The sequence below is a fragment of the Protopterus annectens genome, chromosome 6.part0 (assembly GCF_019279795.1).
Source record: "Protopterus annectens isolate FY-2018-M chromosome 6.part0, PAN1.0, whole genome shotgun sequence".
Taxonomy (NCBI): domain Eukaryota; kingdom Metazoa; phylum Chordata; order Ceratodontiformes; family Protopteridae; genus Protopterus; species Protopterus annectens.
The window spans coordinates 1305953525-1305969149 of NC_056737.1; the positions used below are offsets into that span (position 1 = coordinate 1305953525).

Sequence of the window (15625 nt, forward strand, 5' to 3'; positions counted from 1 at the left end):
ACACAACCTGAGACGGCCTGGAGTGAGAACTATTAGCCCAAGCAGCTACCTTGTAACAGGTTCCATTGCAACCCATCCGTTTTGAAAAGTAGCACCTTTTACAAGGTTACCTCACTTTTGGTCTTGGTAATTTGTAAAAGGGTTTTCACAAAAACCTTAGCTGGTATTTGGTTTGCTTTGAGCTTTTTTGCCTGTAAAAGTTTTATTCTCTGTGTATGGTGAACTTAGTGTTTTAGTTTGTTCAGTAATGTAGTTTTTATTTAGCACAACATGGACTGATTAACGACCTTACTGAAAGAGCCAATTTTTAAATATCAGGGAAAATTACCTTTCCTTAAAGGCGAACTAATTGTTTTAACAAATTTGAGAAATATGCCATGCTGCTGCATGGAAAGTAAGAAACATGATAAAAAAATCCAGAGGGCATGGATGTGATATACCAGAGCCTGCTAACCTTTAAAATTAGTGCGCTGAATCTTATCTTAATATGCAGGGACTGTTGAGTGTGCTGGTGTGCTCAGTGTTAAGGGTTTACCACCAAACACAGGTACAAGAACCTGTGAGGTTTAAGGTTTTGAAATTTTTGTAGTAACTAGTCTTGAGAGGATCAGATTTTCAGATGTACATAGATTTGTTGAGCATACTGACCTCTAAACAAGAGTGATAGAGAGCATTACAAGGTATAATGTACAGATATTTGCAGAATGTCCAGATTTTGGCCCCATATTTTTGGTCTATTTTTCATAAAGTTGTGGTTTTCTGGTAAATTAGTGGTAAATAATTAAGATTGAATTTCAAAAATAATGACAGCGATTTCACTTTCAGACTTCATATCCTTCAAAAAATGCATGCTAATGCAAAACCTGTTATTCTATCAACGTTCCATGTTTGTATGAGCACTATTTAAAAATTACCCCTATTTTTGGGCCTTTGTCCCACTTTTATTTTGGCTTTGTCCAGATTTATTGCTTTAAGAGGTTGAGAGGTATGTTAAAAGCAATTAATGAATATAGAATTCCAGAAGGATGCATTACATTACTTGCATGGTTCAGTGTACCAAACAGATGCTCAGCTTAATCATTTTGCTAGAATGGTAGAGCAGTTTATTAAAAGAAACTTGCCATCATGAATTAAGCCATTATTGGCATTGGGTGTTTCCTGACTTGTTATTCTCAGAACAAAAATATTTTTCTGATTACTTGGTACCACATCAAATGGGAAACTCATATGTGTACTGTTCCTGTCACCCTGATGCGTATCTGCAGTTACTTATAATGGCATTTAATGAAAAGAGCAATCTTGCTGGCAAAGTACATGGATTATGTACTAAATGTTTTGAGCCAAAGGCCCATGTTAGTTGCTAAAGCCAAGAGAACAGCCAATGTCATGTTATTCTAGTAGAATCCTTATTTTGGAAACCACAATCTGCATCTAAGTCAGTTTTGTCAAGTCGTTGAACTAATGAATCACAGTGTTGTGACAACTGTAAAATGCAACTGAAACTCAGTCTTCATGCAAAAGAAGGTCTGCATGCCAGTAAGTGGGATATTCTTTTATTTTCCAGTGTATTTGTAATGGATATTTCCCTTCAAAGCAATGAAAATGCATTTCTAAAATGTTTTTAGTTTCTCCGCTGGTATGTTGAAAATGGAGCACAGGAATTGTTTTATTTGTCTGCATCTGTAGTTTGTTTTTCTGGTATTTCAGTGTGAGTTGAAACAATTAAATCAGCTTTAAGGGCAAAGGGGTTCTACCATTCTGTCACTAGTTACTTTGTCTTTTGTCACCAAAAAAGCAACATGTTTTTATTTGCAAATTTTATCTGTTTCTAGTGCATATAAACAGAGAAAGGAAAAAAGAGAACTATTTAAGGGTTGTGATGTTTTCCATAATTCTAAACAATATAAATGTGTTTGGTGTCACAGGGCACACCTGTCAGGAAAGAGCAGTAATGCAGCAATACTGAGTACAGCAGTCTGAGCTTTGGTGAAACATGTCCTGATTAAGTAGTATTTCTATTCTAAATGTCATAGGTCAAGAGGAAGAGCTTTAAGCAATAAGGACAAAGTGGCAACCGTAATCCATCACAATTTCTTTATATATGAACAGTTTGCTCTTACCACTGGAGGTGTACCACTCTGCCGTTGTCCTTTTATTAGTAATTTATTGCCACCTTGTTGTGCTAGTAAAATGTTTAACTAAACAGGGGAATTTTTGCTTGCAGGTAAGGTTTTTATCTTTCTGGAAACCATGTTTGTGATATAACATAAGCATCTCAGCATTGTTTACACTCTCCTCTGGGTCTTAGAAAGTTTGAATATGTTACTTTCAGAGGATTTGGTTGGAATGGTCAAAAATAAGGAGTGCAGTAAAAGTGAATCAGCTGAAATCTTTAGTAGTAGTTTAAAAACAGTTTCTGTCTGCACAATGATCAACAGTTAGAATAATTGCTTCTGACTGCAGTTTAGCTAGTGGCCCAAGGTCTCATTGTTTCAGATCAGACATGTGATGGGGATGAAATAGAATACCAACTGCTCTTCATTGGGAAGGGAACAGAATGCTATATTAGTAGGTGTGGCTATCAGTTGGATAAGAGCCAACTTTTATTCAGGTCATGACATGAGCCCTTATTAGTGTCTGATACAAATGGACTGTCTTTTACATGTTAAACATATTAATTTTTTTCTTTTTACTACTTTGTATATATCTCCAGTCTGATGTACCTTAATTATTTCTGTATCATGGACTTAGAATTGTATGTATTGTTTAATTGGGTCTCCACTGAAAATGGGTTTCTTGCCCAGCTGGACTAACCCGGTTAACAAATGTCTATAAATAAATAAATAAATCACATACCCACAGACATGGGAAAAATGTTTAGTACATTGACGGTGAGAATTGGATGAATGTATGTTACCTACCCTTCTTCATTCCCTTCCACTGTTATATCCTGATGTCTGTTTCCACAAGGTTTACTTCCTTTGGGGATTAAGGATCATATTGGGCCTAGTTTGACAATATTTTGTTTACAGAAGTAGTAGAGATTGGGCATGCAGGAGTAACAGCTCTTACGTCTGCAGGGACTGAGGGAAAGCTAAAAACATACTACGTTTAATAGATATCAGTGCTGACTGTTGTAGCATAAAAACAAGTTGCCTAAAGAAATCCATGTGACCACAGTGCATTCTCGTTATATCAAGATTATGAGGAATCGAACTAAATGACAGTTCTCTTAAGAGACATGAAAAGACTGAAAAGGTTGAGAGTCAAAATGTCAATTTTTTTCCATGTTTCTGATGGCTGCTTCTTCCAGAAATATTTCCCATCATCACACAATGCTGTATTCACATTGCAAGGTCGTAGCTAATTTAGGAGACTTTTTCTGTGATGCCTGCTGTTCTCACTTTTTTGTGTTATTCTTTTAAAAGGTCAAGATAATTCAAGTTTCCTTCGCTGCCTTCCTTTGTATTCCCTTATCCATAGTTTGTTTCCTGTTCTCTTTCTACCTACATTTCCTCAGTTTCCATGTCTACAGTGACTGAAACCAGTACACTGCCGATGTATTTACTATCAAAGGCTGGTGACACAGTAAGTGGTAGCTTCAGTATACTGCATTGAGTTTGTGCGGCTATATAGTGCTGCTTTTTGTAAAGAAAAGGCAGGCTAGTATGGTGAGGGTTGGGAATCTGTGATGCATGTAGAGATATAATGAAAGCAAAAATATTAGTTTTTCATCCAGAGTCAGAAGCCAAGCCATAGAAATTTGACATACAAAAACATGAATTTCTCAGTACAGATGATTGCAGATTTTTTTCTTGCTACATTGTGGAACGGATATCATGCATCTATTATGAGAAGCTGGCACACAACCCGCCAGCTGTAAACCCAGCTCCTCAAAATCAAACCCACCAGACCTTCAGATGAATCTATAAAAACATTTTTTTGAATGGTAGAAAGCCTCATGGATTGCACATTTATTGAACTTTATTCGAATATTGTGTTATTCAAATATATTAACTCCATGGTTGCACAATCATAGAGAAAAGGAAAGGCACCCTGCAAGGGTGAAACAGAGTCTGCATGTGATGTGATTTTGTACTTTATAACCAGTGATAACAAAAGACACAGACTTCTTAGTTACAGAAAGTGGGAGTGTGGAGATTACATTCAATGAGACTGCTTTGTTTTATGTAATGCTAGGAAAATGGGAAAAGAAGAGGCATAGCTGAGTTTTGTTAGGCTATCAGCAAAGAATGAAAACATATTTTCCAAGCTCATTCTGCACCATGAGTATACTTAAAGAATATAAATGTAAGGCCAAAAGAACGAAACCGCCGAACACCGAAAAGTGCGAAATTCAAAATCCCGATGTTACGGGAGTTTGAATTAGCACTTCTGGTGTTCCGCTGTAGGTAAGTTTGTCTGTGTGAGTCTATTTGTGAGGGGGATTGCTGTGTGTAAGTGTGTGTTGTGACTGTGGTGTGTGTGTGTTTGAGGGACTGTACTGTGCGAGTGTGAGTTTACCTTGTGTGTCTGTGCGATCTCGGAGTTAGAATATTAAAGTAGGGGGGTGTGGGGGTGCAAGGGGGCTTGCCCCCTGCCTATCTCTAGTGTAGGGTGTTGAGTTGTTAGTGTGAGGTAGTTGTGTATGTGTTTTTGTGTGTTATGTGTGTGTTGTAAAGTCACGTGGTTTTCAGTGTTTTTGTCTCGTTGTTTTGAGTTTCGGAGTTTTGGTCCTTCGTTGTTATGAAGTAGACCCATATATATATATATATATATATATATATATATATATATATATAGATAGATATATATACTGTATATATATATATATATATATATATATGTGTGTGTGTGTGTGTGTGTATGTATATATATATATATATATATATATATATATATATATATATGTGTGTGTGTGTGTGTGTGTGTGTGTGTGTGTGTGTGTGTACTTTCACACACACATATCTATATACATATATATATATATATTTACATGTGTGTATGTATATATATATATATATATATATATATATATATATATATATATATATAAAATGTTATTCAGTTTTGTTCATCTTTAATTTTCTGTTGTCTTTCTTACCTGCAGTTATACTGATACTTAACTGCCTTTATGTTTATTTACATTTGTTTGCCGGGAAATTCCAACTGGACACAGGTCCTTTTTTAGTGGAGGCCCGGGGAGAAAAGCTCCACAAGTGAGCATGAATTAAGTTACAATATTGAACTTGACATACAGTAATAACAGAGCAAAAGATACATAGTGATAACATACCATTAAGACAAAAGATACATAGTAATAACATCCATTAAAACATGTGCATTGAAACAGCAACAGATACTTGTAACAGTTTGGAGAAAACAGAGTAAACAGAACTTATTGTATTTACCTTGTAGAGGCAGTAGTACTAAGGTCTAACGTGCTCAGTAGCAGATAATCAAATGAGTATTATATTATTTGGGTAGAAGTTTTTTAGTTGGGATTGGGGCAGGGGCAGAGCCAGTGTAATTTTAGATGAGACTTGTGCAGGCTTGAACAGACTGCCAGATGGTAAGGTGGTTATAGTGGGGGGGGGGGGGTTCCAAAGTTTGGGTATGGTGCATGAGAATAAGGCTTCACCTGCGGAGTTTTGGCATTTGGTAACCAGAAGAAGATGTTTGCTGTTGGAACGTAGGGATCTAGAGGAGCAGTATGTTTGGAGAAGGTTCTGAAGTGATGGGATTTTATGAGGATGGTTTACTAGTTTGTGGGCAAAAGAGAGTTGATTCAGTTGAAGAAGTTGTGGGAGTTCCAGCCAGTCAAGTTCTCGTAGTGAGTGGTAGTGGTGGCTGTGGTAGGATGTGCCCGTTGCCAATTCTGCTACCTTATTATAGCAGGTTTCAAGCCTGTTTTAGTCAGACTGTCTAAGTTTGGTTAGTATAGGAGAGGCATAGAGTAAGGTGGATATTATTTGGGAGTTGGCAACAGAGGTTTTAGCTGCCTTGGTTAGGTATAGTTTGTTTCTATAAAGTGTCCCAAGTTTTTTTGTGTACTTTCGTATGGTAGGAGATATGTGTACGTCAAATTTGAGATTGTTGTCAATCTCCACACCAAGAAATTTGGTGTGATTTGAAGGAGAGATAATGGTACTGTCTTTGGGAAGGATCTTGAAGTGGGTCTGAGTTTGGTTGGGTTTGGAGGGTTGGAAGATAAGGAGTTTGGTCTTGTTAGGATTGAATAAAAGATGTGTGTTGGATAGCCAGCTTTCTACTGATGAAAATGATTCTTGTATGATCTTTTGAAATTCTGGTAGAGTGGGGGCACAGCAGATAAGGTTGGAGACATCTGCATATTGTATGAGGGAAGCATGCTTTACGGATGTATGTAGATTGTTGGTGAACAGGGAAAATAGTAGGGGGCCAAGGATGGAGTCTTGGGGGACTCCTTGAGTAACTGGGAGATGAGGAGATAGGCTGTCTTTTCAGATGACCGTTTGTTGTCGGACAGTCAGATAGCTCTGGAACCAGTTGGTGGCAGAGTGTGAGAAGGAAAGGTTAGCGAGGACAGAGAGTAGCATTTTGTGTGATACCATGTCAAATGTCTTAGATAGATCTAGAAATATAGCAGAGGAGAATAATCCATTGTTTTTATGATGGAGGATAGTGTTGGTGAAAAAGATTAAGGCAGTAGTAGTGCTGTGATATGGCCTGAAGCCATTTTGGGTTTTGGAGAGGATATTGTTAGCTAGGAGGTGGTTTAGTACCTTAGAGTTAATGCATTTCTCAAGGATCTTGGAGAGTGGGTAAGAGAGAGGGAGAGAAGGGTGGTAATTGGAAAGATCAGTGCAGGAGCCTCTCTTGTGAAGGGAAATGATGTGTGAGATTTTCCACAGAGAGGGTACATAACTTTCTAATATGGAGCAGTTAATCAATAAGGAACTTGGATAGGCTAAGGTGTCTGCTGCAAGTTTTAGGTATTCTGAGTGAAGGTTGCAACTGTGAGTTTTGTGGGCTTAAGTTTTGTTAGGAGTTTTTTTTATATAAGATGTGGGTAAAGAGCAAAATGCAAAAGAGGGGATATAGAATCAGGGTTGGGAGTGGGGGGGTGGATGATGGTTGTTGTTGTTTGGCTAGGGATAGAATGGTTTCAGTGAAATGTTTATTGAAGGAGTCAGCAGTACTGGTGGAGATGGAGGGGATGGTGGGTGGGTGGAGGGTGTCCGCTTTACCTGGGTGGAGTATAGTTTATTGTGGACCAGAATTGCTTAGGGTTGTGGTGGAAGGAGTTTAGGGTGGTCTGATAATAATGGGCTTTATCTGTTTTTATTTGTTGTTTGACCTTATTCCGTAATTCAAGGAATGTTTGCCTAGTGGAGGGGATTTTTGATAGGTGCCAGTGATCCCAGGCTTTATCTCTAATTTTCATTAGTTCCTGGGTGGCTCTTTGGAGACGGGGCGGGGGGGGGGGTGTAGGTTTCACTCTTGCATATCTTAGCGGAGCATGGGTGTTTAAAATGTTGAGAAAGACACTATTGAAGAAGTGGACAGCTTCATCTAGATTGAGGTACTTTAGTGGTGTCCAGTTACAATTTTAAAGAGAGGAGATGAAGGAGTGGGGGTTGAATTTTGCTTTGTTACAGATTTGTCTATAAATTATGGGATTTGCACTGTTAACATGATGTTTTAGGAGGAATGTGGGGGAGTGATCACTGAGGCTGTCAGGTAGAATGTTTGTTACACTGTATACTGTATAATACTGTATGTGTATGTACAACTGATCCTTTGAGGCCTAGGTCATCAGTGAAAAGGCTTTTGATCAAGGTGACTTATTTGGGTAATGGATATGCATACATGCACACATAAATAAATACATAAAATATTTTGAAGGCTTTTTAATAGAAAAGATTCTAACTGTAAGTTAACATTTTTGTTCTTTTTTTCAGGCAAGTCTGGTTTCTAACATTTTGGAGAACATTTTACAGCAAGAAAATTCTGCATGTTTGATCTTCTACCCCGCAATGAAATCTTGGCCTGCATTGGCATGGGTCATAATACTGAACCTTATTGACAACAACCTGAAAGTGGTTTACTCAAGAGATTTTACAATGAATGACATTATCTATCTTTATCCTTCTAGTAAGTAATACCTTGTTTTTGTTATTTGTTTGTTGTTGGGTTGTGCCTTATTACATACATATTTCCTATCTATATACTTGCAGTACTAATCTTACATCAAAGCATCAGTTTTAGTCACGACTAAGGTTCATGCGTCCTATCCTTTCAGTATGTTTTGGCCTTTGCTGAAGCTTTTAGAACTAGATAATTAGCAATCTCTGTTTTTACTTCATTCATAAATTACTCATTTCTTTAGCAAGTATTTTTGCATCTGCTTGGTGTTCAAATAATTGCTGTTCTCCTTACAACATCTGTACCATGTATTCACTCCTCTTATTTTATAAGCTACTATAGTTACAGTATTGGGCACTGGTGAGTTTTACTAGGATATGTCATTATTTATGTTTATATAACATCACACTTTTTGTGATATATTTGTAGTCTGCATCTTGTTTGTTTTTTCATCCTACCATTTTTTGAGGCTGCCCTACACAATGTCAAGTAGAAATTCCCCAAGCTTTGGTAACCTGCAGAAAAAAAAGATGAACAGCATAATGCCAAACATTTTTCGCCATAGGAAATCATTGCCAGTGTGAGTTGAAGTTGCTCACCAGCAATGATTCACTTTTTAGGTAAATTTCTCCCTTCGAGTTACTGCAATCATGGAGTTGGTGTATATATATATATATATATATATATATATATATATATATATATATAAGTTTGGGGGTGATGGTGGGCTTGCTCCCCTGCACAAGTACAAGAAAAAAGGAGTTTTTTGCCCTCTTGCTTTTCAGGAATTTTTTTTTTTCATTTCTTGAAGCATTGATTTTCAGGAAGTTCCTGATTTGTAGTAGAACCGTTTTCTCATAATCTTCTTTATATTTTACGTGATTGTAGGAAACATAGTGCCTAACTCGTACTGAACAGGATGCCTGTCTGTTACAGCATGTGCAAGCACATTCACTCATGTATCACATGCACATCTTCTTGCAGTTTAAAATATCTACAATCAACCTACTGCATGTAACTGGGAATCCAAATATCAAATAGGCAAAAAACTTAAATGTAAAAGCATTTTTGTATTTGGACAAGCCCCCTCCAATTCCCCAGTGTGAGGCGCAACCCCCAGAACTTGTATACACCAACTCCAGTGTCACGCGAATGCAAGGAATGGAGACATTTCAGAAAAAAAATCACAGCTGGTACAGTGATTTTCTGTGGAAAATGGTCACCAGTGTGTTGTGTTTCAGGCAGTAGTCATTTTGGGAATCTGATCTTAACAACATTTATTATTTATTTATTTATTTTACATTTGTTAACCGGGCTGGTCCAGCTGGATACATATCCGTTTTCAGTAGAGGCCCGAGGAGAAAAGCTCCAATACAAAATGGAAGTACATGTTTAAATTACAAAATTCAAAGTATAGTTACTACAAAGAGAATATAGATTACATATGCAGGAATGAAAAATTACATAGATGTTATATAAGACAAGGACAGACAGGAGGTTATACACAAAACATTGATTTTGTTATATTACTGGAAAATAGACTGAAATCGGAGAATCTTCCTAAATTGTTATAAGGAAAGAGAGATTTTAGAGATCTGCAATTAGGAAATGGGCTAGGGATATGGGACTAGAAGGTATGAGATATGTAGTTAGTCAGGTTCACGACATGGGCATATCCATTGTGTGGAGAGATATTCTTTAAGGTTAAATTTGAACTGATTGAGCGAAGTAGTAAGTCTAAGGTTGTTTGGCAGGAGTTCCACTGCTTGCCAATGGAATTAGCGTAGAGGGCATCCCCACCTAAGCTTTTTGCTTTAATAGTTAGGATCTGGATGCTGTTTGATGATCGGAGACTGTTGAGGTTAGTATATGGAGTCAGAATTCTGCACAGTGAGGGAGTTCTATCAGGATGGTTGATTATTTTATAAGCTTGTGAGTTGGCTAAGTTTGAGGAGATTTGGCAGTTCCAACCATCCAAGTTTCCTCAGGTTAAGGCAATGATGGGTTCGATAAGGGGAACCTGTAATAAATCTGGCAATGTGGTTGTAGGCAAGAGAGAGCATGTTAAGTTCACGTTTATTGAGAAAAGAGAGGATCGGGGAAGCATAGAGGAGGGAAGAGAGGAGATGGGTACGGGCAATAGTTAATTTGGTAGTGGGAGTTAGGAAGGTTTTAATTCTGTACATAGATCCTAGTTTTTTGTTAACAGACTTTACTGTTTGGGTAATGTGTATGTCAAATTTGAGCTTATGATCAATAGTAACACCTAGCAGTTTGGTACTGGTGACAGGGGTTATGAGGGTCCCATTATTGGATTTAATATGGAAGGTTATGTTGTTAGTGTTTGGGAGTTCTTTACCTAGAGGTGAGAAGACGTTGGGGAAGAAAAGTAATAGTTTCATTTTAGCTGGGTTAAGTAGGAGTTTTAAGTCAGTGAACCATTTTTCAACTAGTGAAAAACAATGTTGTGTGATCGTTTGGAGATTCGAGAGGGAGACGTCGGAGCAGATTAAGGAGGAGTCGTCGGCATATTGGATGCAGGTGGATTTAGGGATGACTGATTGAAGGTCATTTATGAAGATGGAAAACAGAAGTGGGCCCAGTATCGAGCCCTGAGGAACACCTATGGTATTAGGGAGCAGTCCTGATATTCTGTTTTGCCACAGGACAGCTTGTTGCCTACCAGTGAGGTAGGCATTGAACCAGTTTAGTGCTGGAGTGTCCAGACGTAGGGTTTCAAGGATGTTAAGAAGGAATTGATGATTGACCATATCGAATGCTTTTGATAGGTCCAGAAAGAGGGCAGAGGATATGAGTTTGTTATTATGATTGTTGTTGATTGAGTCAACAAAGGAAAGGAGGGCAGTAGTTGTACTATGGTGTGGGCGAAAACCGTGCTGGGCATTGGATAAGAGATGATTAGAGGTCAGATAGTGAAGAAGTTGTTTGTGGATGCATCTTTCCATGATTTTCGCTATCGGGGACAGGATGGCTATTGGTCTATAATTTGACGTTTCCAGGGAGGTACCTCCTTTGTGAAGCAGAATGATATAAGAAGTCTTCCAAATGGAGGGAATGTTCATCTCAGTTATAGTTCTATTGATAAGGATTGATATGGGGTAGGCTATTTCATCAGATGCAATTTGTAAGAATTCCGCAGGAAGGTGGTCAGCCGCTAGGGTGGTTGGTTTGAGTTTTTTTAGGAGGGAGCGTACATAGGAGGAAGAGACTGGCTTTAAATTGAAGGGGGTAGGGGTGTCAAGATGCAGTTTCGCAGCAGGTGGGGAAGTGGAGGTAAGTTGACTGGCTAGGGTTTGGATAGTCTCAGTGAAGAAGGAGTTAAAGGTGTTGGCTACTTCTTCTTGGCCTTTCTCTAACAATTTCTCCTGGGTTGGGGTGGAAGTTTTGCCTGGGTGCAGAAGGTTGTTAAAACCTGCCCAGAATTTCTTTGGGTTGTTCTGGTTTTTTTGCTGGAGGTTGCAGAAGTATTGTTTTTTGTCTTGGGTAATGGCAGTTTTAGTGGCGTTTCTTAGTTGTTGAAATTTATAACGGTCTTGGGGGGTTTTTGTGGCTCTCCATTTATCCCAGGCTTGGTCACGGAGTTTGATTTTGGATTTAGTATCACTAGTTAGCCAAGGTGCTATGCGAGTTTTGGTTCTAATTTGTCTATGTGGGGCATGTGAGTCAAGTATCTTAAGGAATGTATCATTGAAGTGGGACACACTCTCTTCTAGTGAAAGAGTTTTTAATATGGTCCAGTTGCAGGATTTCAGATCGGCAAGAAATAGTTGAGGGACGAATTTTTTTTTTGTTTCTGATTAGTCTATATAGGGGGGGGTTAGAAGTAGGGCATTTATGTTTAATGATATAAGTTATTAGGTGATCGCTGAGGTCACAGGGAAGGGTACCAGTGGTGTAGTTATTAGAGTCCCTATTAGTAAGGATCCAGTCAATAATACTTTCTTTTTGAAGTGAGTTGCCTATTCTGGTTGGGGATAGGATATTTTGGGAAAAACCATGTAGGTTAATAGGTTGTGGAGTTATATGTGTAGAAAAGAGAGACCAGTCAATGTTGACGTCTCCAAGTACTATGGTTTCTTGTGGGTAGTTGATGGCTAGCCAGCTCAGGGTATGCTCCAGGTTTTCTGTGTTCTTCCCTGGTGGGATATAGGTTACAATAAGGTTGATGCATTTTTGAGTGTTTAGGCAGATCTGTAGGGCTATAATTTCTAGGTTTGAGATCGTAGGAGGTTGTACTTGGTTCTTAAGGATGTTAAGGGTATTTTTAAACATAATAGCTATTAAGCCTTTCTGTCTGTATTTCCCAGAATGATCCAGATTCAACATTTTCAGGGGATAACCTGTCCCTAGGAAGAATGTTTAATTATAGTTACTCAAAGCATGCACCCATCTCTGGCATTTAAGCCCAGTCTATGGGAACAGCATTGTGTCTCTGCTCACTTAACATGTGTTGTCATTTTTAAACGTCTTTTCTTTTATTTGGTGAAATGAGGTGTTCAGAGACAGACTAAGAATGACTATTTCTGTTATCAGAAGTATCGATGTTTTGCCAGACATGTTGTCATTCATGGAAAATATCACCATTTTAGTAATATAATTGTAATATAATTATAAGGGTGGAGATGTTAGCAATTTGGTATTGTACATAGAAAAATGTAATGCATCTTAAACTTTTTGAAAAAATGGATTATAGTATATGCTTCCTATGTTACCAAACCTGAAAAAATGTATATGGCTATGAGTGATCTTTTTTCTGTTTGGTAGCTTTTAATTGAACATGAGATTTTTAAATCTGTTTAAGAAATTTGTTTATGAATTTTTATCTTAAAAAGCATAATGTTATACAGACTTTTTGAAATGTATATTTATTGAGTGTTGTTCATGTGATTTTAATGTTGCAGCAGCTTGTTTGATTTTATCTGACATGGTATAATCATTGGCTCCATCACAACAGACCAGGCTTTCTGTAGATACTTAGGAATTTCCAACTAGTTTTAAATATTCACTATTCATGGGTGCATAGTCCATGACATTTGATATTGGAGTCTCATCAGTGGTATCTGCAGGTTTTACCCTGAATGGGTAATCTTCTGACTGCATCCACATTAAATGGCCCCTTCCTAGTCTGTACATGGCTTTATTCTTATATATTTCTTGTAGCACTGTCCACCGATGTATCCTCAGTTAAGTCATTTTAGGACCCGTTTTCTTTCATTAATAATGTGAACTGTTTGAGAGGTAAAAGCACAACAAAACTAATGTTTTGAAGTCTTTGAATTCTAGAAATTCAACCAGATCCATCTTTGCTTGGTTGTCAGTACACTTTCTTAGCAGGTGCCAGTATCTGAGATGCAAAATGAAATGCTTCTCACTGCTACTAGGCATTCTTTAAGAAACAATTTCACATTTATCATAAGGAAAAGCATCAAGGGAGAGTATTGACTCTCTAGAACATGAATAATGAAACTGCACATGCACAACCTGTAGCAAGGTCTTTGACTATTAAAATTATATTGTTTGTTTCTGCCACCTCTCTTAAAACATTCTTGCATAACCAGGGTTGGTAAAACTGAGTTATAATAATTAAGTAAACCCAGATATGCTTTCAGTTTAGTAATATTCACACTGCTGTAACTTATATCAGCACTACGTGCTATATTCTTTTTCACAAATATGCATTTCTACTAAAATGTAAAAATAAACTTTTCACTTTCTCAATGCTTCCACTTAATTTTGCTATTGCTCCTATGATGTGGCCACTTGAATTGTGGCAGTCTTTACAAGCTTTCTGTAGTCCTCTGAAATGTTGCATATGCAGACATTCCAGAGCACATGATCACATGCACCATCCTCTGTGTGGGACATGCAATAGACAGATTATATCACACCACTCTTCACTTTTGCTAGGAGCTAACATTGGCAGGTAGTCTATGGTTGACTTCCCAGCCTTCGCCAGAAAACTCTGAACAGTTTGTGTGCCCATGCTTCACCCACCCCATGACAGACATTCCCATCCTCCCTTGACTGTATCTCATATCCCTGGGCCACAAATAAATTTTGGTTCTCTACAGTATAATTAGAGTTTTATCCCTGTTTGGGATGGCACTGGCTTGACCTCTTCTAAGTCCAGTTTTTAAAAGCTTACCTCATTTCCTGTAATACCTCTCTTATATTCAATTTCACTCCTTTTTTGGCCTGTTTTTTTCTTCAGTCAAACTTCCTTTATACCAAGATAGTCAGCTTAACTAGTTCTCCACCCCATTCACAATTTTCTTTTGAGAAAATGCCTCCAACACTCTGGCTTCACTAAACTCCTCATTTGTGTTTTTTCCCCTTTTCCCTTACAAGAAAGAAATATCACTTTTAGTAACTGATCTTTGGTTTCTGATCCATTCCTTCATCACATCACAATTTTTTAAACTCCATTTTTATGCTATATGTCTACACAGAATTAACCTTCAGTGCATCATTTAATTCTTCCATTGTCTTAAATGTATTCGTCATTTACCTTTCCCCTCTATATTTCCCCTGTGTCTTATATTCCAAGATTTGTTTAATTTTCCCACCACTGAAGCCAAATTTTGCAAAATATTCTCATCTCTAAATGGTCTCTGTGTAGCTCATTTAACCCTTCTAATTTTAGTATCTCATAATCTGTTTCAAAGCTTTCTGCCTTACCTTCCTATCATATCTCATTGCTTCCATTGTGACTAGCATTTCTTCTACTAACCTCTTTAATCCATAATCATTTCAAAATAGAATTAGATTCTCATCCTCATGCCATTGGCTTCACCTCCTTGGAGTTGCAGGACTTCCCCAGGCTCCACATCGATCATTGCTGAGCCTGAGATATCCTCAACAACTTTGTCCTTCTACAAATTGTATTGTGGGCATTTATTGGAAGGAGATATGTTAGTTAGGAAGTTTCTAGAGTTTTTTTTGAGGTGTATGTTAGTTTGAAAATTACTGTCATCTATAATTTTAGGATAAGAAAATGCAGGGTGCAGACATTGCCAGTGCTGGGTCTGTTACAGAGGACAGTATATGTCCTAAATCTCAGGAGCATCACACCATCAGTCATAGATGGGCAGGTGTGCTACAGGAGTGGTCAAGTGTTCTTAGACACTGAGGTACTGCTGGGTACAACACTGATTCTGGGAAATATAAACCATTTCCTCTACTTGAGAGAGTATCCTTAGAGTGGTCCATAGTGTCTGGTACCAGCAGCACAGGGCCACTGATATTCTTTTATACATACTATGCAGTACCTTTTGCTGGTTGATTAATACTATATGCTTGCTGTCTAACCACATTGCAGTGACATCTGCCTTTCATGATATGGCCTCAGTACTATATTGCATACAGAGTAACATGTTGATGGGCCTAAGCAGACACCAGAGAAGACTTTGTGTGTCTGCTAGTGTCTCACATGTCATGTTGGTACACATACTGCACATAGTGGTGTAACTGCTGGTGG

At 37.9% G+C, this 15625-nt stretch overlaps 1 protein-coding gene across 1 annotated transcript in view; it reads left to right on the top strand.

Annotated features, from left to right (window-relative positions):
- Nucleotides 1–15625, top strand: part of LYPD6 (LY6/PLAUR domain containing 6) — a 436358-nt gene that overhangs the window by 309500 nt on the left and 111233 nt on the right. The window contains exon 3 of the mRNA XM_044074876.1: nt 7944–8136. Within this exon, the coding sequence (XP_043930811.1) occupies nt 8019–8136 (118 nt within the window). The 5' untranslated portion in view covers nt 7944–8018. The remainder of the gene's footprint in view (nt 1–7943; nt 8137–15625) is intronic.